Source organism: Haemaphysalis longicornis, unplaced genomic scaffold (assembly GCF_048455015.1).
Source record: "Haemaphysalis longicornis isolate Haplotype H1 unplaced genomic scaffold, Haemaphysalis longicornis Haplotype H1 scaffold_1, whole genome shotgun sequence".
Taxonomy (NCBI): domain Eukaryota; kingdom Metazoa; phylum Arthropoda; class Arachnida; order Ixodida; family Ixodidae; genus Haemaphysalis; species Haemaphysalis longicornis.
In genome coordinates this window covers 415,813,939-415,837,269 of record NW_027526203.1, presented here as the reverse complement: position 1 = coordinate 415,837,269, position 23,331 = coordinate 415,813,939, and the positions used below count along the sequence as shown (strand labels likewise).

The following is a 23,331-nucleotide window of genomic DNA, read 5'->3' as shown; positions in this document are numbered from 1 at the left end:
GTGCGCCCTCTCCCCCGCGTCCTCCTCGCCTTCTCTCCGCTCGCAACGCCCTCTCTCGCCGCGTTCGGTTCGGGCGCACAACAGGTGGGGACGTGCGCAACACCCTCTCTCGCCGCGTTAGGTTCGCGCGCAAGAACAGGTGGGGCGCTCGCATCGCGCTCTCTCGCCGCGGTCGGTTCGCGCTTAAACCACATATGTCGTTTAAGCGCGCTGCGGTCGCTAACATCTGTGGCGTGATCGTGACGTCAGCATCACGCGTTCGCGTGGTGGCGATTTCGGCGCTATAAAGGCGCAACCACATGCGACGTTTTGGTCGCGTTTGGAGACCGTCCGCGGCGACGCGCGTTCAGCGCGCGCCACCAAATACACAGCAGCGCGCTCGGAGCGCCGGTGTCTGCGCGTCCCAGATTTTCGGTCCGTTTTCGGCGTCTGCGCCGGATGTTGCTATCCTCAATTTCCGGTCCCTCTCCGCACGCAACATGGCGGCTCTTTATTTGGCGGCTCTTTAGCACTTTATTTAATAGAACATCAATTTAACGTGTTTTGTTTGTTGAAGTTTTGATTATTCTTCAGTTTATTAGGAATTACTTAAACAGAACGATGCCGCCTTTACCAAAGTAAGTCTGGCAACTGGGATCGGAGAAGCGCTCTTCGCGCGTCCCATGTGGTTGCTCGCCCTCTCCAACGCCCGTTCCGCGTCGGCGCCAGGCGCCGCAGACGGCCGCAAGACGCGACCAAAACGTTGCATGTGGTTTCGCCTTAACACTCTCTCGCGAGGGGCATTGGATTGGATTCGATTGGATTGGATTGGCTTGGATTTGGATTGGATTGGATTAAAGTGGATTGTGTTGGATTGTGTTGCGTCATAGCCGCGCCACGTTGCGTCATAGCCGCTCCACGTTGCGTCATAGCCGCGGCGGGGGTTCACGGCACGTTTCACCATCGACTTCATCGACAATGTCTACGCTGGAAGACAACAATTACAACAACAACAACCAATACGTAATCCATACGACTTGCAGGCGCCCCCCCCCCCCCCCCCGCAGAAATGCTCTGCATTTGATCGTGCCCCTCGCGAGGGGGATGTTTTTTTTGAAAATCCACGCAGACGGCGTTTGCGGTGCAGCGGCAAAGAAAGCTTCGCGTGGCAAAGCTTGTGTACACGCTGAAGCAGAAGCAAGAAGGCTCCTGCACACACTGGGTGAGACCCGTGTGGGAAAAACGACGTCAAGAAAGCGAATTCTTCACGGCGTTCATGCTGGAGCCGAGAGACGAGGCGCAGAAGGAAAAGCGTGCGCTATCGCTAACCCAAACCAGTTTTAGAGATGCAATGAAGTGCAAAAAGCAAGTTCGAAAGGCGTAATACTTTTTAGTCATGCTTTTTATGACAAATGAACAAAAAAATGTTTGCAAACAACCAGCGTACCAAGCGCGTGTGTGCGGCAACATTGAAATCGCCATCCTCAGTCGCTCGAGCAGTCGCTGTCATGTGGTTGCCTCGGCGAGCGACTTCGGTTCGGCGACTGCGGATCCTAGTCGCGTCGCTCATCGCGTCGCTGGAAAAATCGCTCCATGTGGTTAGCGCTTTACCCAGCTTATTTGAGAAACCTTTTCCGTGGCTCTAAACTAGTTCGTACAACGAAGTCTGGGATTACACAATTATATTTTCAGTATTAAATTAATTAGAGAAGATGCCGTAATGTTACAGCGTTTAAAAAAAATTTAATGTCACTATTTTTTTCTATTTTTGCAATGTTTGCAATTATAATGTCCATTTTGCAATGCTTTTTTGGCCTGAAGAAGAGCATGGTATTCTTATAATATTAATGTTGTAATTATGTAAAACAAATGTATATTCTGCCTTCAAATAGCTCATCTTATGCGTGTGATGCCCTGATATAATTTTTGACACTGAACAGCCTCATGTACTAAGCTGTAGCTTCATCAAGGTTATGACACCCAGAAATAAGCTGAAAGTCTGCTGGCACATTAATAAAAAAAACCATGCCTTACTCTTCATTTTGGAGACAGCTATGCATTAGGCATACATGAAGTAATAATATAGGTACCGTAGTAGCCCATAGTAAACTTTTTCTGATATCTTTGGGTTATCATGACAATCAATAAGTAGTTCGTTACCACCCATCTTATTTGGCTGACCTCAGGCGATTCGCATGTGTAACAGCCGCACATATACGCTTAACACCTCTCCAGCATTTTTTACGGGGACATCGACCATTTTTTTTAAAGTCTACATACTTTCGTGGAGACCTACGGCTTAACAGTGCAGATGCCTATCTCTCTTTCGCTCTGCATGAGTTTTTTCGTGTGCGTGTGTCCTCATCCGCTCATCTGTCCATCGAAACAGTTGGTGCAGGATTTAGAACCATTCTTCGGCGCTCGTGCGCGTCCGTCCCTCACCCGGTCGGCGCATGAATAAGTTACGGAGAGAAGTTGTTCTGCTCAGGAGGGAATATGAGGACGTCTTGTTCCGCCGTGCATGGGCTCCCTGTGCTCTCGCAACTGGACGGATGGGGTGTTCGCTAGAGAGAAGCGGCAACGCTATGGCAGGGCGGTTCTTCCTCAGGCAGCGTGCATGCCAAGATGGGGCTAGGCGTCTACGATGCGCCGAAACTTTGTTTCAAAACATGCTCATTACTAGTTGACGTTTACCCGTCACGGCGGCTCCGTAGATGACCCGTCCGCTGTGTGTCTGCCGAACGCTATCTCTTTTCAACGGAGTTTTCAAGTGCGGTAAAGTAAACACGGCCTCGGGAATTTTTCAGCATCAGCTTTTGACGGAAGAGCCAGCCGAGATCGCACTGTTCGGGCGAAAACTCAGCAGCGACAGTCCCGCACTAGCTCTTTTCAGCGGGGGCGCAATTCTGAATTTTGTTAACTGGTGGTCTGTTTTAAAGTGTCCATATAGACCGAGCCCTGATTGGCTGGAGCTAGACGGCACGATGTGGCGCAAAACAAACAAGGCGGTTTCTGTGCATGTCAGGGGCAACCGGATGCACGCCATGAATTTTATTTTATTTACAGAATACTGCGTCCGCTACAGAATGAAGCGGACGCAATCAGAATTCCGCCGCAGGCATCGCCCCACGTCTCTTTTCTGCGTCAGGTGGTAGAGTGGAACGACGAACCACCGTGCGCGCTATCGGAAGTGTAAGGGGTGGAGTGCTCGGCCAGCGCTTGTACCCCGTTTTGTCCGCGCAAGCCGCCTCCCTCCCACCACACACATTCCTCCTTTAAGCTCGTGTGTTTGAGGATTCATCGGTGTACAGCGATGTCTGACCGTGTTTGTGGCTTCCGCTCGGGCCGACCCTAGCAGGTGGGGGGAAGAGGGGAGGAGAAAGGAGCGCCATTGTAAAGCGCTGGTGCATTGCGATGTAGAAAAGTGGCGCCATTAGATGAAAACAGCCCTCAATGGTCTCCCTCCGAAAACCGGAGGCTGGGCGTTTACGAGAAATTAGATACCTGGCTATATATATATATATATATATATATATATATATATATATATATATATATATATATATATATATATATATATATATATATATATATATATATATATATATATAGAGAGAGAGAGAGAGAGAGAGAGAGAGAGAGAGAGAGAGAGCGAATCAGAATAGGAAATGAGGGGCTCGTTGAAAATACGACAGAAATAAGAATTGGCAGTCAAGAAGACCTCGGAAAGCAAAGGGGAGGATGTAGTAGGTCAAGATAAAGAATTTGGAAAATAAGAAAGTGGAGAAAAAATGCCCGCCAGGTGGGATCCGAACCCACGACCTCCAGAATACCGGAGGTCGTCTCCACTTTCTTATTTTCCAAATTCTTTATCTTGACCTACTACATCCTCCCCTTTGCTTTCCGAGGTCTTCTTGACTGCCAATTCTTATTTCTGTCTTATTTTCAACGAGCCCCTCATTTCCTATTCTGATTCGCTACATGCATAGCGAGGGCCTCTGTTCTGGCAGTCTTGGTGCCATAGGGAGCTTAAGAGGGTTCAACGCTGGTCGACCACTCTCGACATGTCGTAGACGCTCGAGTCACGGCCCGGGGGTTAAAGAGAAGGTCCCCTTCACCCCGAGTAGTCCGAGTGGCGCTGGCTACCACCCCCATGCGCAGGAAACAAAAACACCTGAACATAAATACCTCAGAAAGTGCAGGCGAAAGTAGCCCCGCCGGTAGCGTAGTGGTCATCGCACCAGACCGGTATTCTGGAGGTCGTGGGTTCGGATCCCACCTGGCGGGCATTTTTTGTCCACTTTCTTATTTTCCAAATTCTTTATCTTGACCTACTACATCCTCCCCTTTGCTTTCCGAGGTCTTCTTGACTGCCAATTCTTATTTCTGTCGTATTTTCAACGAGCCCCTCATTTCCTATTCTGATTCGCTCTCTCTCTCTCTCTCTCTCTCTCTCTCTCTATATATATATATATATATATATATATATATATATATATATATATATATATATATATATATATATTAATATATATATACATATATATATACATATATATATACATATATATATACATATATATATATTGTTACGTGGCGGCAGAAGGAATGAGGCGAACCATGGAGGATGACGACGCGATCTATTTACAGTACGAGATGAACTATTTACATTATTTACAAGACAGCTGTTGCAGAGCGTTCGCCCAGGCGGCACGCCCCACACACAGCTCTTCGTCGTCGTTCTTCATCGGGTCCACAGCAGTGCGTACTCTACTGCGCCCTTCGTCTCCTCGTGACATAGCCCCCGCGTCGAAGGCGACCGTCCCGGTCGAGATCACAATAAATGTTCTGATTCGGGGAGGATGCGAATGAGAGAAGAAGAGAGGGGAAATGTTCTGACCGCCACGGATTACGATGGTTCGATGAGCTGCGGCCCCTGAACAGCGTTTCCCGCCGATGGAGCGAAGCAGCGGCCAAAGCCCTTGGAGCTCCACCGCAGAACTGGGCAGGGGATCGGCGTCGTCGTATCGTTGGGTCGCGGCTGGTTACGTCGAAGGTCACGGCGGGTCACTGGCTGGGGAAACGGGGCTGGGGATGATCATGTCCATGGCTCACCGGGGCTGGGGCGGGCGGGCGGGATCCAAGAGGCTTGTAGCAATAGCTTCGGGAGACGAGATCGGGCGAGGCTGAGACCGCGATGGGGATCGAGACCCGGCAGCTCCACCAAAATGTAACGTGGCGGCAGGACAGACGACATGAACGATGAGACAGTCGAACGATCTATTTACAGATTATTTACATGGCGGCCAAGCCAGAGCCCGCTCAGGCAGAGCGCACAGACAGATCTTCTTCGTCGTCGTAGGCTGGGATTACCGAGCCGCGTTGCGTTGCCCTCTTCATCGTCTTCTCGTGACATGGCCCCCCGGTTGAAAGCGACCGTCCCAGTCGACGCCGCCGTATTGCGCGATGTGGTGAGGACGAAAGATGAGATGACAATGTACAATGAAGCTCTTGCCGCCACATATAGATGATGATGCTGTAGGCGATGCCTGGTCCCGCGACACGACCTCGTCAAGGCACCGACGAAACGTCAAAGGTATCCGGAACCACGTCGGACTACTGGGCTGGGGACACGTCATCGTCGTCTGGTCACGTCATCGGGTCTTGGCGGTTCTGAATCGGCTGGTCACGGGCTGGGGATACGGGGCGGGGGGACGTCGTCGAGTGCTTGTAGCGGCGGGGCTGGGGCTGCCCGACGCGGTTCACGCACCCTCGATGATTCCGCCGATGCCGTTGAGGTGCGAAGCTGGGGCCAGGACGGGGATGACGACCCGCACTCTCCACCAAAATGTTACGTGGCGGCAGAAGGAATGAGGCGAACCATGGAGGATGACGACGCGATCTATTTACAGTACGAGATGAACTATTTACATTATTTACAAGACAGCTGTTGCAGAGCGTTCGCCCAGGCGGCACGCCCCACACACAGCTCTTCGTCGTCGTTCTTCATCGGGTCCACAGCAGTGCGTACTCTACTGCGCCCTTCGTCTCCTCGTGACAATATATATGTATATATATATATATATATATATATATATATATATATATATATATATATATATATATATATATATATATATATATATATATATATATATATATATATATATATATATATATATATATATATATATATATATATATATATATAGCGAATCAGAATAGGAAATGAGGGGCTCGTTGAAATAAGACAGAAATAAGAGTTGGCAGTCAAGAAAACCTCGGAAAGCAAAGGGGAGGATATGGTTGGTCATAGAAACAGATAAAGAATTTGGAAAGAAAGAAAGTGGAGAAAAAATGCCCGCCAGGTGGGATCCGAACCCACGACCTCCAGAATACCGGTCTGGTGCGATAACCACTACGCTACCGGCGGGGCTATTTTTCCCCTCCACTTTCTGGGTTATTTACGTCAATCTAATTTTTTCCTGTGCTGGGGGGTGGTAGCCAGCGCCCCCGTTATATATATATATATATATATATATATATATATATATATATATATATAGTTGAGAAAATGGTAGACGCACGATTAAAAACAAAAACAGTGGTTTACTGACATTTCCACTGGAGGACCAGTCTTCATCTTGAGGTTACTCAAGATGAAGACTGGTCCTCCAGTCGAAACGTCAGTAAACCACTGTTTTTGTTTTTAATCGTGCGTCTACAATTTTCTCAACTATTTCTTCTGGCTCCTCGATAAGTTTCTTTTACTGCTTATATATATATATATATAGGATTTATTAAGCACTCATAGTGCACGGCTCTTTTCATCAAATGAAAGTTAGAGTTAGGATTTAAGAACTTTTTTATCCATTAATGGTGGACGCTAAGCCCGCAAGGTAGAGAGGCTCTTTTTATAAATGAGAAGTTGCGGCGTTCGCTATATATAAATATTGGAGCCCACGGCACGTTTGAAGTTATAAAAGCCAGGAATCACAGGTAGGATAAACAAGACGTTGCAGGAATAATGGACCTCAGGTAACGAGAGCGACGTACTTATATTCTGCCTGACCACCCCAAGGTAACATTGGCGGGGCGCGAAAATGTTTACTCAGATTTTACGTAAACGAAAAGCCTGAGATATGTTTACAGGGAAAGCCTCCTTTTTTCATGGCTTCAATGACCATGTGTGCGCGGACCAAAGGCATGCCCATAGATGCGCCCCCCAAGGCTATATTGCAAACAAGAGCACAGGTAGTCACTGCCCTTCACGCGGGCATGGCCGTACGCTTCCTTTTATTTCCGTTTGTCAAGGAACTGTGTAAACAGAAAATATATCAACACTGTGCGTTATGTTCGCCGGTATAAAGAGAAAACCATCCTTCTTGACGCCGTCATCCGCCTTGTGTGAAAAATATGAAGTTTCATTGTAAATACCGGCCGCGCAATTCAGCCCATCCAAGCACACAAATAGAGAGTGTATGCGAAGTAAAAAAGAAAATACCCCAGCGGAGATTGCCTTTCGGCACGACACTCTTCAGACGCTCTCCAAGACATTCCATGCATTCAAATTGCCTTTTTTTGCTGATTCTATTTGCCGAGCTGTCACTTTCGCGGTGCCAGATGGGTTTTGCCCTATTCCTCGCAATTTGAAACACGAGCGCCGTAAAGTTGGTTTGCCCCTCCCCGTAACTATATATTCTGGCCACAAAATCACACCAGTGGCGCCGGAGAGGGCAGAAAAGAAAAAAAAAAAAACTTTTTTTTTGCAGTGCCTTCGCGCCTGCCTGTAGCTTTACAGTATCGTTTGTTTCTTTTTCACGTACTACTTGTCAGGAATCGTGGGGCTTGTTCTCTTCTCTCATCCTTACTTGCGTCTCCAGAGAGCTCCCGTATCTTGGTATGTGTAGAATCTGGGCGCCCCGAAGATTGCTAAGATTTATGGTAAAAAGAGGGCTTTTCCCGGCTCCCTTGACGGGTCGAGGCGTGCGGCGGCCGACATTCGGCTCTGAAAGAAGGCGCGCCGCTGCTCCACAAGTGGCGCGGCGCTGGGCTCTCCTCCGCGCCGCCGGCGGCCGAGATCAAACAAGTTGGCAGCGCCACGCATGGCAGCCAAGCGGCGCGGTTCAGCGACGCGCGTTTTATGTCGGCGTCGCGATCTATTGACCGCGCACAAATTGATGTTCGGAGAACGCCCTGCAGCCCTGCTTTTGTGGGGTCATGCCGAGCAGGGTGGCTTGCTCTCGACGAAACGGGCGTGTGGGCGTCGTCTCGAAATAAAAGCCCCAGGTCGGCCTCATCAACGCAAAAAACGGTGACAGTGCTACTGCGCGCTTTTATAAACAAATATATACAGATAAAGAAATGTAGTATTTTGTTCCAGGCTGAGAGATTTTATGCCGCAATGTTGCTAATAATGTTTTTCGACAATCTTTAGCGAAATACAGCGCCGAATATTTTATTTAACATACTGGGAAAAGAATCGTGTTGTGCTTTAGCGGAATCACGTGCACGATAATGTTGAATAAGTGATGAAAGAATTACTGCGGAGAAGACTCATGCAGATGGTCTTACGAATCGACTGTGTGTGTACGTGTGTTGACGGGGTGCGCGGGCTTTGACAGCACACCTTTATGCTTCCTCACATAGCACTGGTACTGGGAGGGGAAGACCACTTGCTTCGATCACGCGACTGCGAAAATACGACGCCGACAGAACCCTCTCGAGCGGCTGTTGACGGCGGCGATGTCTGACTCTCCGGCTCTCCAAGGGTGCTATGTCTGTGTGTGTTTGACTCTGGCGTCAGTTGGACCTCTAATTTTCCCTCCTCTCCCCGCCTCAACATACACCGGCTTCCACGAGCGCATCACGGGACTTTTGGAGAGGGTTCTGTACATTTGTGCTTTTCAAGGCCGTGCGCAATGCGCGGGAAGGCTGTGGACCGTTGGTAGTCTTGGTTATAAAAACGGGCTTTTCACGAGCATCCTGCAGTTCGCATTCTGGGCCGGAGGGTCGCCCTCCGGCGACCGCTGCAGTCTCCACCTCCGGGAGTAGGGAGTAGCTGCCGCCGCTCTGGTGCGTGCTTTTTTCGCTGCGTGCGTGCTGGACTTCTTGCGCTAAGATGACGACCGGGTAAAATTTTCTTTCGCCTTATGAAACTATGAGCGTTAGCACGTGTCCAGTAATTTCGGTTTAAACGTAGAGTGCTACTGAGTTAATTTTTGCCGGTGCCTATTTTATCGGCTGCTAGAGGAGCGTTGTCTGCTACGCTCCGCTCGACCAGCAGAGTGCCCCGGTGATTTCACGGGCAGAAACATGTTGGGCGCTAATCAGCTGCTGTCTTTTCGTCATCTATAGGCGACAGCTGTTCACGCGGCATTTTCCTCTTGTTTGGTAGTTCCTTCACATGTTCGCACTTCGGACATACGGATTTAATGGACTGCAGAAACATTGAGGTTTGCAAGATGTTTGCCATAAACGCGATTGTTTCATGTTAATATGCTATTTCTGACCCTTAAAACATCCAGCTGCCTTATATGAAAGCCGCATTTAAAAGGCACATGTTTTTAAAAGAGTGCGCTGACAACACCGCATTTGCATTTTGCTGGTCTTTGAAGGAATTTCAGTTTGTAATGTTCATCACAGACATTGACCCGCTTGGTGCACAACCATGGGTTAGGGTAAGAGTGGCGGCAACAACACAGCAGCTTCTCAGGATTCGAGACTGCACCGACGTTTCACGGATATTTTCTGCTATTTCTACGTTTTTTTATGACCCTGTAGGCACTGCTGCGACAAAACGTGGTTGCCTTGTCATGAAATAAGCGAGAATACTACGAGTGGGGGCGGCTTCAGAGTGATTTCGACAATCGGAAAAACAGTAAAGGGAATGGAAGAAAGGAAGACCGTCGAACACAGAAGTTTTCATTACTGAAGACGCAACACGGAAATTCATTGTCTATTTCTTACGCCGCCGTTTTTGTTGTTGTTATTGTTCTTTCCGCGTGCAGAAAAAAAAAAAAAATGGCGCAGCTTGCACTACTGATGCAAGGCTGGAGAAACAGCAGAGATGGCGGCCCCTCTCCCTTCGTCGGGGAGAGGGGCCGCCTCACATAGATTTCCGAACTTGCCGCTAGAAGTTGTCCATGACTGGCAGGCCCGGATAATTTTGTCCGCAGGCTTTCACATCTTTCCCAAAGTGGACCGCGACAGCACGCACTAGAACCGGCGGCAACCGGCTTCTTCGCGAACTCGGCGTCTGTAGCGCAAACTCGGCATCTGCACGCCCCACTTCAGGCGTGAACGCACGTGAACTGGCGAGTAGAAGAGCACGCGAGAGATCACGCCACGAACGCTGGGCAGAGTGTTTTCGAAGGTCGAGCCGGCCGACGCCGGGCGCTCCTCACGAAGCGCACGCTCACGTGCGCTCGGCATTTGTTGGTATTTTTTTTCTTGTAACGCTATACGGCGTAACTAAATGCTTAACCAGCTCTGTTTTTAAAAAGAAATGCAGAGGGTGCAGTAGGCACAAGAGCAATACGCAAAAATATTGTGGATTAGCCAAAAACCGCCCAATCAAGTTAAACTCGCCCAAATCTCGCCCAACGCCAAACACATCCCGCCAAATTTGGCCGAAAAGTCGCCCAAGGTTATGTAAGACAATAAAAACCACATTTAAGCTCAAAAAATGTTAAAAACAAAGAAAAATCACCTTGTAGTTACGCAACAAGCAACAATCCAGAAAACTAAAACACCTGCGCTATGTGGCGCGCCGTTGTAGAGGGTTCATACACACGCTCATTTTCATCTTTCGGATTCATAAAAAAAAAGTCGGCCGCAGCTGGGATCGGCCACACATTCACCGTGATTATTCACAAAACACATTAGACAAAAGAGGGCAAAACCGGCGCAACGACCAAAGTCAGAACAGCACTGCTCAAAGTAAGTACATCACTCGGCGTCACCACTCGGTCCGTATCGAACCCAAGATTTCAACCGAAAAAAAAAAAAAAACGCTTCACTTGGCTCAAAATTTTTACAACAATCTCCGCTTCTTGCCAAAGCAAACTTAACATGAAGAATAGTTTCTAGTTTTTTGTTAGAGATACGGTTTCAACGTCACTTTTTGTCAAAGACACTTGATTGAAAACACGTTCCACGGTGGCATTTGATATCGGTAGGGCTCCTGGTTTTTAATCCGAAAAAAAATGGAAAAACACTCGCCGGTAAAATTTTCGGCAATTAGAATTTATCCGATAAACTGCAATTTTAGATCATGCAGTGGCAAAAACTAACAATCAAAGTTCGGACTTCAAGCTAGCCGGACTTTAAGTTAGCCGATTTTCAAGTGAGTGTTTCTTGAAACTGACAACAGAAGCCTTCCAGAGCTATTAAATAAGTAACATTGTTGTGCCCCTCTCGTTTTATAGAGTTCACACTGAGCACTGGCCAGTGCTTTCTCGCTCCGCGCCGAGGCTTCTCGCTCTACATATTTCTAGCGAGAACTTTGAAAGGCCATTTCCTGTTCTGAAAATCATAAATTGAAAGGAGCGTGCTAGCATCAGCGACAAAAATCTAGTGAAATATGCTAGCGTGTATCGAAACAAACTGTAAGGTTGTAATTGGAGAAACGTACATGTTTTGTCGTCAACTATTTGTGCCTGTGTACAGTCATGAACAAAAGAAATGGGAACACGATAATATGAACCAGAACACACAAATAGCGCGGATTTTTTTCCATGCAGGTCAAATTGATTCATCGTTTTATTACAGTACCCAAGTTGGAAAATGTGGCCTTCAAAATACTCCGATAGCGCGACCTTTCGTCACCTCCACGAACTGTAGTTTTCAATTTGGCGCGTTCTCGTTCATATTTCTATGTTGGCAGTTCATTTGTCCATGACTGTTCGTATATGTGTGTCTGCCTGGGAAATTTTTGGTGCAATAAAAAATTGCTCCGAGCGCTCGGAGGTGTTCGTGTTCAGACATCATTTCACCTATGATCTGCAGTATTTAAAATAGGGCGGAATAAAATCCGAATTTCGGAAAATTTGATATTTACAAGATATAAACCCCGAAAAACATCGAAATTTCGCTGAACCATAAACCTCGAAGAACACCCTAAGAATTTTACCAAAAATAAACTACGAAAACCCGGAGCCCTAGATATCGGCAAAGATAAAAGAAAGACGACAAGTTCAGAGAGGAGAGGAAACATCAAATTGTCTGCGCGATTTCTGGCACTTTCTACGTTTTTCCAGAATTTCATAACGCATATGTCCAACAAGCCATCAACATTTGCTTGCAGAAGATGTTATTCATACGGGGAAGAAGTGATTCTCTTTTCGTGTATTGCCAAATCAAACATGGTGTCGTGAACTAGGCTTCATGCGTGCAGGTGTTAAACCTCCTTGGTACAGACACAACTGAGTTGCTGTTTTGAGAAGGTTATAATTCCCAGTTGCAATGATCTAAGATATCAACGCGGAATCGGTGCACCAAATATCAGTAGGGACGCTTCGAACGCGAGCAGATATCTCGCTTGCGCTTGAAATATTGCCTGAATTTGGTGCACGTGCCCGAACCTAAAGCTCGCGCAAAACCCGGCCAACCGCCCAAAAATATTTTTCTAGCCAAACGAAAGCGAAACTCGCCCAATTTGGCGCTTTCTCGCCCAATCTGGTAACCATGGTTCTGGCTAGATCTGCCCGCGCTAGCTCCTCCCGAGCCCATCCGTGACCCCGCACCGCCCGCGGCATCTGTCGCCCCTACTCCAGAGTTCGAACAGTGAGGCCACCGGCTGCTCGCGTCAGTCAACCTAGCCCGTGCAAAGCGCGGAGGGCACCCCTCGCACGCCCGGGAAAAGCCAAGGTCGCCGGCTCTCGATAAAATCAGCGCTGCCTCGCTCGGCAAGCTTGAGCTTAGTTTGATGTCCGCGAAGTCAGCATATATGCCCCGCACAATGCTTTCTTTATGAACTTTGAGATCAAAACATCTCTCAGTAAATAAAACCTAAGCCTCACCTGGCAAACAACATGGCGTCCAAGAGCGACTGCACGTCCTCCGTAGTCACACTAGCAAGCTGGCCGCCTTGCACGACACAGACGTCGTTAGCCTTGGCCCAGGAAAGGCTCTCGTTGAAGACCTTGTAGCAGTGCAGGCCCCAGGAGACCCAGCCAAAGTGGCAGTCCTCCGCCAAGGACTGGTTCACGAGCACGGCGTTGTAAGAGGCGCAGAAGCCGAGGCTCGCCGCGCTGGCCAAGCGCACGTCTTCCATGTGCACCCGGATGGTCATCATGTTTCCCTCCGAGTGCAGAGCGGCGAGCTCGGGACTCCCCGTCCAGTTGCCGCAGAATCGGTGTTCCAAGGCCCCCGAGGAGACCTCGATGAAGCTGTCGCCGCACGACGAGGAGCCGCGCGCGGCCGACAACTGGAGCGCGCTGAAGCTGAGCTGCACTTGGTAGCCCAGCGGCATGGCCAGCGTGAAGTGGCAGTCGCCAGGGGCCGAGTAGAGGAGCGAGCTGCTCTTGCCGGCCGGGTAGCAGATGCGGCCGCTCGACTCGCCGTAAGTCTCGTTCCGGCACAGCCGGACGAACTCGTACTTGGCCGTCCAGCCTTCCGCTTCCAGGAGTGGGTCGCTGCGGAATGCGATGGAGAGCTTCTCGTTGAGGGACAGGTAGGTGAGGTTGCGGCGGCTTCCGCAGAGCACGACGGACTTGGCCCCGCGACCCGCCAGGGGCCCAATCTCCAGACTGTCGTGCTCGCACCGGGGGCTGTTCAGGGGCGGCAGTTCCAGGAAGGGGACGCGCAGGAGTATCCGGTAGCCGACGGGAGCCAGAATGGTAATGAAGCACTGCAAGCCCGGAGGGTAGAAGTCTGGATGCTGGGGACTGTGCCATTCGCCTCGCGCCCGTGTGAGCGTCGCGTTGCAACCTGCGCAGCCAAATGAAAGAACGCGTGTCTCTGGGTGAACTTTCCCTGCACAGAAGCGATGACGCAAAAAGCTGAAGCCAGCATCTCAAAAGCCACCGCAGTATTTGCACAGTCACACAGTAACATAGTTTTGCTACCCTGAATGATGCGCAGACACCGTGGTGGTCGTTTGTTTAGCCGCGAACCAGTGAACTCCAGGAATTGGTAAGTGTTCTGAACCGCAAATCGTGTTGTGTGCTGAATGCGACGAAGTAATAAAAATTAATGCAGAAGAAGACAAGCACGAATACGATTTCTCTAGAAGAGATACTCCAAAAACGCACATGCCTTGTACACGGACGCTGTGGCCTATCCTAACCGACCAGCCCGCGCACTTGCCATCCTCGACTCCCGTGGGCCACTCCAGACGTCCGCCACCCTCACTCATGCTACAAAGGCCGCCGCTGAAGTAACTGCCATTGCACCCTCAACCACCACGACTATGAGTGTCGTGATTCCTTTCGGTAAGCACCGTATACGCTGAACAACAAAAGGTGGCTATCCAAGTCTCAGCACTGCATGTTTTTCTTGACCTATCTCACGACGGGCCATGAGGAGTGCAATAGTGTATGCTACGGGTTATTTTTGTACGACCTGGATAACGCCTGTGGCATTCAGTCAGGAATATACCGACTAGGAATCGAACCCACAACCAGGGTCTTCCAACAAGCAGTGTCCACGTTGTGCGACTTCAAGCCCACCCGTTGCTCGTCTTCCACTGAGTGATAATTTAGGAATTCCCTCCCCATGAAACTCCCGCCAGGCTGGAGCGACAGGCCAAACTTCGAAACCCTGCTGTTATGCCTGCGCGAGAGTCAGGTTGATAAACGCTGTACCCGGCCTCTTCGCTTTAAAATGCATATCCGCCGTCTCCGTCCGACAGATTAAAAAGACAGATCTCTTCATTTATTATTCCTTTTTTGTGTGAAATAAGTTACTCCAATGAATACGAAGAAAGCAATGACAGCACACTTACGCTGTTGTAAGCCAACGGGATAAACGTTCGTACGAACGGTTTATTCTTTCTTTTTCTTTTCTCAAGCATTACTTTCTGTAATAAGGCCCTCAAGTTCCTTTTTCGTGCTGACACCGCACAATACAACGGGAGGGGGGTGACACGAAAGGGTAATCCTCCACGCTATGCAGCAGAAACCGAGAGAAATTATGAGTGCACGCCAGCGAATTCCGCGGTAAAGTGAAAGCACTGCACAGCGTCTGACTACGCGGACCGCGGAAGGAGACCATGCGTCGCGTTCAAATGAGCACAGGGCATACGTAAGCACCGCGAGCAGCTTACTCGCACAAAGTACGGGCTTTCACGCTGTCGGCGCATCCGCCGAGCCGCGACGAATTTTCTCCGACCTGCCGCAATCTACACGGGCGCAGACGGCGAAACAGTGGCCTACTCTGCCCCGAGCTTTGTTTGGACGCGGCTCAGGCGACCCGGTGAGGGTGCCGCCGTAGATCAGCTTTGCGCAGCGGCCACAGGCGCCCGCTCCATTATGAGAAGGCGCAATATGGCCCCCTTAACACCGGTCAAGATTAATCGTGTAGGACCGCTGGCAATCTCCGTGTCATATTGATTCCCCGGGTCTAGCCACCGCAAAGCCGCTGTCAAGATCAGCACTTCGGGTAACGTCAAATTGGTTCGCACTTGCGTTGCGGAGGGCGTTGCAAAGGTAAAAAACAAACAAACATATGACTTTAGTGTCTAGGCTGCTATCGAAATGGAAACTTTGGGGTTTTGCGTGCCGGAGCGGCCCATGGGCTATGAGGCGCGTCGTAGTGGAGGGTCTCCAGACTAGTTTAGACCACCTGCCTGTGGATCTTTAACGTGCACCAAAAATTTCGACGCACGGGCGTTTTCATTTTTCGCCTCTGTCAGAAAAACGGCCGCCGAGGCCGGTGTGGAACCCGCGTCCTCATAAGCACACCGCCCGAGCCAGTAGCCACCGCGGCGAGTACAAGCTGTTTATCAATACGCCAGCTAGACGGCATACCTTTCCGCCTCTTCGCGTCACAGGATCCAAAGCACGATTTCAAGCGCCCCTTGTAGTGAACTTGAAGTACATTCCCGTGAAAGAAGGGTGGGTGAGGAGCTGCTTTCTTGACTAGTGCCCCACTTACGACCATCTGGCCAGGGTTAGTTTAGTGTTGCCCCCGTTCGAGCCCCTGCAGCGTGGGTTGCGGCGCCCTCACCTTCGTTGGTGTCCAAGGCGTAGACGACGGCTCGGTAGTAGCAGGAGCGGCATAATCGCGCCCTGAGCGCGAGCCAGCGGTCTCTCCCCGAGGTCCGCAGCACAGAGCTGTTGCCCAAGACGAGGCCCTTAGCCGCCTCGGTCTCCGCCAAGACTTCCACTTGCGCCAGAGCGCTGCCGGCCAGCCGCAGCTCCTGCAACTAGAGAAAGACCGCCAACTGTGAGAGACTGTAAGCGGGCAGGTTCGCAAAAAAAGAATGTCGATTTGCCAAGGCCCTTTTACTCTTTCAGACCAGGTCTATTTTAAGCGGTATTTCATGATTTGCGGGCAATATTCGTGGCACGATAGTAGGATGAACTGATAGAAGAGGTTGAATGACGCTGAGACAGGAAAAATCCGTCGCCTTCAGTCAGCACTCATAACTCTGCGTTACGTCCTTCATATCCGGAATTTGTTATTAAAGCGGATCGTTATTAAAGCGGATTAAAGGATTGTTTTTTCTCCCTCGGGATCGTTCGCATTCGTTCGTCCGCTTCCCCTTGCAGTGAGCGATTCGAAGTGGGAACAGGAATTGTTCCATATACAGGTAACTGACTCACAGAAGACAGCCGTACTTAACATGGCCCAATTTCAATTTACATTTAGCTTAGTTATGGGGAGTGGGCGCAGGAATTTACCAGATGTCCCAATAAAGCAAGAGATTTACTGCCGCTGTTTTGCTTTGCCAAGGCAATGGGTAGCTGGAATATCTTTAAAACACGACATATTCATTTGCTGAAATATTTCTGCTTTGATTGATTGTACAACTTTTAGTGAGATCCGAATAAAGAATGGTGCGCGCAGGCACCAGATCGGGTGGTTCCATAGTCGCGGGACCCATATGTGTCCAGTAATTCTTCTCCTCTAGCCACCAGCTGTTGCTGAATGGCGAGGTCAGAGCTGGACAGTAAGGTCTCCCATCGCTCGAGCGGGTTGGGGTTGGGGGAGTGGGTAAGAGTGAAGGGGGCGTTTTGAGTTTTGTGCACTCCCCAATTATGTGCGCGAGAGTGCCGTCTCCCTTGCAGAACGGGCATGTGTTCTGATGTTCTGCCGGGTACATTTTGTGCAGAAGCGCTGGGTGTGCGAGCGACCCTGCCTGGAAGCGGCGCAGTATCGTCTGCTGCCGCCTGCTAACCTGCTTGTGCGGCTTCGGAAGCTTTGTTCTACTTTCTTTGTATAGGCGGACGATCTCCTTATAACTCGTGACGGGGTGCGGTTGCTCTTCCTCGGCCCGGATGGCGAGTTCTCGGGCACAGTGGTCGGTGGTGATGTTGCCTTCCAAGAGCGAGTGAGCCGGGACCACACGAGCTCGGTGACTCGCCCCGGTGTTGGGGGATGTTTTTTCAGTATAGTTGCTGCTGCGGAGGAGACTATCCCCTTCCGATAGCTTTCGTACGCTTTCTTGGGGTCGGTAACCACAATGCTGACCTCAGGCATGGCTAGGGCCAGCGCTATGGCTACCTCTTCTGCCACGGTCCGGTCCGTAGTTTTCACCGACGCGCAGGTCTTCAGCTCATCGATGTCCGTTACGGCCACCACGGCCTTTGTTCCGCGTTTTGGGAGCGAGGCGTCCACGTACCGGACCCGGGGGTCCTTCTCCAGCTTCCGGGCCAGGGCTCTGGCCCACGCCGTGCGCCTGCCTTCGTGCCGCTCTGCTGTCATGTTGCGCGGTAATGGTTTTGTTGTGATGGAGTCACGCCATCCCTGGGGGAGTGGTGCCTCTTCCGTCTGTGGTTCAACCTGCCATCCAATCTTGTGTAGGACGGCTCTTCCGTGTTCTGTCCTGCTCAGGCGGACTCTCTGGTAGGACAAGTGTGCTTCGATGAGTTTGTCCGTGGTGTTGTGGGTGCCCATGTCCATCAGTCTCTTCGTTGACGAGTACATTGGGAGACCCATGGCTATCTTAGTGGCCTTACGCATCACCGTGTCCAGCGCTTCCCTGTCCGTTTTCATTAGCTGGAGGTACGGGGCGGAGTACGTTACGCGGGACACGACGAACGCCTGCACTAGCCGCAGAGCGTCTTCTTCTTTCAGTCCGCGGTTGCGGTTCGCAACTCTACGTATCATGCTTGCGATCTGTTCCGTCGAGTGCTTGATCTTGGTAACGGCGGCCGAGGTCTTTCCGTCTCCCCTAAGTACAGTCCCAGGATCCGGATCTGTTCTGTCGGTATGATTTGCGTGCCCTCGATGGTTGCGGTTACGCTCGGGGGTGCTTGCTTCTTTGGCCTGCCCGGTTGGACGATGAGCAGTTCCGACCTCTGCGGGGAGCAGCTAAGGCCGCCGGACTTGGCGTACCCGTGGACGGTCTCCGACGCTCTCTGCAACACTCCTTCCATCCAGCCGTCAGCGCCCGCGCCGTTGGTCCACACCGTGATGTCATCGGCGTAGAATGCGTGGCTTACCCCGTCTATATGCTTGAGTAACGAGGGTAGGGGAAGGAGCGCCAGGTTGAAGAGTAGAGGCGACTGGACCGACCCCTGAGGGGTGCCCCTGACCCCGACCCTCACGGGTTGTGACTTCTCCGCCCCAATCCTGATTGTTGCCGTTCGTTTGGTAAGGAAGTCTTTGATGTAGCCGAACGTACGCCGGCCGCACCCCGTCCTTCCTAGATTTTCCAGCAAGCTCGCGTGCTACACGTTATCGAACGCCTCTTTCAGGTCTAGGGCCAGTATTCGCTCGCGGTCCTATCTTCGTTGCTTGCTTCACAACCAGTTCGCTGAGCTGGATCATCACGTCTTGCCTGCTTAGGTGTTGTCTGAAGCCGTACATCGTGGCCGGCATCTGTCCAGTCTTGTCTAGATGAGCTTGCAGCCTCTTTAGCACCATGCGCTCGACTACCTTTTCTACGCAGGAGGTCAGCGATATTGGGCGCATGTTTTCGATCTTGAGCGGTGGTTTGCCGGGCTTCGGTATGAACCTGACCTCGGCCGTTTTCCATTCGGGCGGTAGCCGCGACTTCTCCCTGGCCTCGTTAATGTGACCCAGCAGTTCTCTCGCCACCGCATTGCTCATGTTACCGAGCAGTTTGTAGGTAATAGTGTCCGTACCGGGAGCACTCCTCTTATTACTGTCGTCTATTGCGGACCAAAGCTCTGCGGTGGTGAAAGGTTCGTCGAGGTCCGGGTTCTCCGGCCCCGCATACTCGGCCGGGATCGGATACTGGACCTTCTCAGTTTTAAATTACGTCCGTTCCAGGTCGCTCAGCAAGCGCTGTCCGTCCCCGTTGTAGGTGTTCAATGTCTTGATGAAATTGCGATTACCGGCCGTCTTGCTGCTCAGCGGGTCGATGAGATGTCTCAGGAGACACCGCGTCTTCCGCGCCGACAGCTTACCCTGGAGGCCGTCACACACGCTGAGCCAATTTTCGCAGCATAGCTTGCTTGTGTACTCGGCTATTTCCTTATTCAACTTCGCTATTCTTTTGACTAACTTCTTATTGTGACGCTGCCGTTTCCACCTTCGCGTGAGTGAGTTGCGCTGAAAACGCAAATGAATGAATGAAATCTTCATTGAACCAAAGTTGTCTTGTTAGGGCAGCAGCAAAAAAAAAAAAAAAAACAATTCTGACTCTGCGTATCTTGCTATACCATATATGTCCTTGCGAACGCGTTTTTTGTTCATGCATGAAGCAACTTTTTGTCGCCACATATCGCGTACATCGGTACTTGGGAGTAATCATGCGCACACCCGTTGCTCACTTTATTTTAAGTGAAATTTAAATTTCACTTAATTTAATTTAAGTAAAATTTAATTTAATTTAATTTATTTTAAGTGAAGTTTAAATAGTTGTGTCCATTACATCTCGTTAATAGATCCCAGCGCAATCATATTGATTGTTCAGACTGCCATTAAAGATTTGCGTTACGCCACTACCTTGTCAGTGCTCCGCATTTTTTTCGTGCTTTAAAAATGGAAGCTTCCTGAAACATTATACATCCATAACATAAACTGATTTAGCATGCGTCGTCCATTACGTGCAGGGATTGTCGCGCTTCCTGTTTTTTTTTTTTTTTTCCTTCTCACATGGGTCTCTAAAAGCCGCGCCGAAATAGGGCGATCGTAATGTCGGCAATATAATACGTAATAGTAACGTCAGCCGCAAAGTGTGCCTTTTTTGTTTGTTATGATGGAAAATGTATAATGATGTCATTCCTGCAGGCAGCCAAAAAGGGCGGGCAACTTGAGCCCGAAATGCGTCCAAACTTCTGCATATATTCTAACAATCGGTACCCTTAGCCAAGAAATGGCGCTAGTTTTGCACTTTTAGGCGCTTTGCTTGCATTTTAACTTTGCATTTAAAGATCCTAACGGTCGTCTCCACCATGATGCGCGAATCGGACCGCAGGAATGCTTAAATGGTGGTTATGGGGTCGGAGCTCGGGCGAGGTCAAGCCAGGAAGTGGTCTCGCCTTACGACGACGCAGTGTCGGCAAATAACAAGGCTGGGACAGGCGGACGCGCATGCGAGGAAAAAAAAAAAAAAAAAGCAGAGCGTCGCACTCCGCAATCCGAGCACGTTAGCTTCAGCTCGTAAACGCGTGGCAACACGCGGCTTTGTCTCTGGAAGGACATAAAATGAATGTACGTGAATTGAGCTTTTCTTCCGACGCAAAACTGTCCTGTTCGCTTGGGGTCCGCGTTCCCTCCTTTTTGTACTCGCACCAAGCACTGGCGCATAATAAAAGTGGGGAAACAGTTCAGAGAAAAAGAAGTTGAAGGAGCATTCGTGTAATTGCGACACGAATTCCCTCGTCGGATACAGCGTTTTTGGTGGGCATGCTGCGTCCTTTCCCGTTATTGGACTTGGCTGCGGTCGTGTGCGACAGCTCTGTTGAGAAGGCGTTCTGGCTGTCTCTGGCTGCCCCATATTTCCGAGGCAAGTGTGGAGACCAGGAGTGAATCTACTATGCTTGAAACCGGGTTTGCATCGCAAGAGCAACGAGTGCGTAGGGGGCTAGTTAGTTTGGCGCTTTTGACGTGTTAGTTAGTTTGACGTGTTTTTAATAAGGAAACAAACAAATTAAGGCAGAAAAATCAAGGGCGGTTGAGAGATGCGAAGCAAGTTGGCAGCGGCAGCCGTTTTTCGTTCACGAAAAATTATAATAACGAAATGTGCATTGTGAAAGGGACAAAAGGCTTTTCCAGTGAGCCTAAGGTTGTGCAGAGGACAACGCTTCAATCTCAGCGGCGCTACTTGAAAGGCGCAATCGCCTTTGCGCAGCGCTCATGAACTATGGCAGGCATGTTTGTGTCCGCTGTTGGCAGACCTCGACGAATAAAAATGGACTGCAAAGACGCTTCGCTGCAGGCAAATGAACGGCATTTCAGTGAAAATGCTAACTGCATGCAATAAACAAGAAATTTACGCCTGGAGTACACGCAAAGGGGACGCAACAAATTTATTTAGTGCGGCCACTTTTTCGTTCCGGAGCCCTCGCGTGGCGGCCTTATGGCTTCGTAGTTGGGAGCTTGCGATCAGAAGCAGTCGTGGCATGTCCTGCGCCAGCAGCGCATCACAGGAATCAAAGCTACCGTACCTGATTGCTCAGTAGCTCGCGCTAGCCACCAGGTGGCGAGCGCAAACTCGGAGTTGCGAAAAGCCGTGGTCGCGACGCGCAGTGCACGCCATCGCGCATTGCCACATGCACGAATATCGCCTATTCCTTTCCGGGCCACCCTGATTCGTGGGGTAAACAAGGCCGGCCGCAAAATATCGACCCAGCCCTGCAGTTAGGAGCCACAGTCGCGCGGAAGTGATTTCGGACGCACAAAGCAACGAATGAGCAGCAGAAAAACACACACCACGACATGTAATGCGCACTTCACGCGACAGCCTATTCCTGAGCCGTGCAGGACAAGGAAGCGGAGAAGTCTCCCCCTTTTGCTCACCCGTCCCCCTTACCATGTGCTTTGGCCCTGGATCTACTCAGCGTGTAAAGAACACTCACCAAGGTCGTTTGCGGTACCTGCCGGTGTGCCGGAATGATGAACTCAGGGTTCCACTTCTTAACGACATTTTAACGGCAGACCTAATGGTGCGTCGTCGTGGAATGAATTTGTAAAGCCGCTGTCAACGTGATTTGGCGATTCAGCAATAGTAAACGCAACATTTATTTTTCTGTAAGCTATGATGTTCACTTGTCCCAGTGAGCCCGTGTAATATAGTCGATAAGCTAACGGGCACAAAACTGCGGTGTTTCCGTGGCTCACGGACTTTTTAAGTAGAGCGTATCCTTACCGATTCCGAAGCAGCAATCTTATTAACATTTAAGAAACCACAGAGAAAGTCGAGGCCGCTATTGTTGTCAGGGATGTCTTTTTGTATCAACTGACTTTTTCGAGATTTAAAACGCCTGTTAGCACAGAACCGAATTTTAATTTGTTATTTATGGGACACAGTGAACTAAAAGTAAGATCTGTTACGCTTCCAGATGGCTCTACATCTTGTTTTCTCGCCATGCAACCACAAAACGCCGACGTGTCTTTGGTACGATAACACTTAGTTCTGTGGAGTTCCGGTTACCCAGGATGTAATGTCGAACAAACTATCAAGCGACGCGTCGTACGCACGCTTCGGGGGCGTAGTTGCTACAAAACAACAGCCGCTGGAGCATATGTAAAAAGCTGCGTCTAATCTCACGGCAGCCGTAAGAAGTACCTCCAGCAGTTTTCATAAAAGCTGGCTGGCCTAAAATTTGCTGAATAATATTACGTCCCAACGTAACCTAACGCAACATAACCTCACCGAACCAAACGTAACCGAACCGAACGCGTCATAACCTACCCAACTACAACAAACCTAATCTAACCCAGCCAAACGACACAGAACACAACCTATAAACATAATTCAACCCATTCTAGAAGTCCTGTGCGTCGGTCTCCGGATATAGTAACAACCAGAGTAAAAAAAGCAATAACAAAATCACGATGACCAAAAAATTCCGAAAGCTAAAAAAAAAAAAAAAGCATCGCAATGTTGGACTCGAATCTGAGTCTTCTCGTTAACAACCAAGTTTACAGTGCTACAGGGGCAGCTGCAAACGCGGCTTTTTAGGGAATATTCATCCCATAGAATCTTCGGGTAGCTTTCTTACCCAATGAGTGGCGACTGCCGTGAGAAATTTCTGACGGTAATTCTCACGG

At 49.9% G+C, this 23,331-nt stretch overlaps 1 protein-coding gene across 1 annotated transcript in view; it reads right to left on the bottom strand.

The window, feature by feature from the left end:
• Window positions 1-23,331, bottom strand: part of LOC144155589 (uncharacterized) — a 509,077-nt gene that overhangs the window by 116,772 nt on the left and 368,974 nt on the right. The window contains exons 6-7 of the mRNA XM_077687126.1: window positions 16,150-16,348; window positions 13,002-13,911 (exon numbers count right to left, since the gene is read on the bottom strand). Of these exons, the coding sequence (XP_077543252.1) occupies window positions 13,002-13,911; window positions 16,150-16,348 (1,109 nt within the window). The remainder of the gene's footprint in view (window positions 1-13,001; window positions 13,912-16,149; window positions 16,349-23,331) is intronic.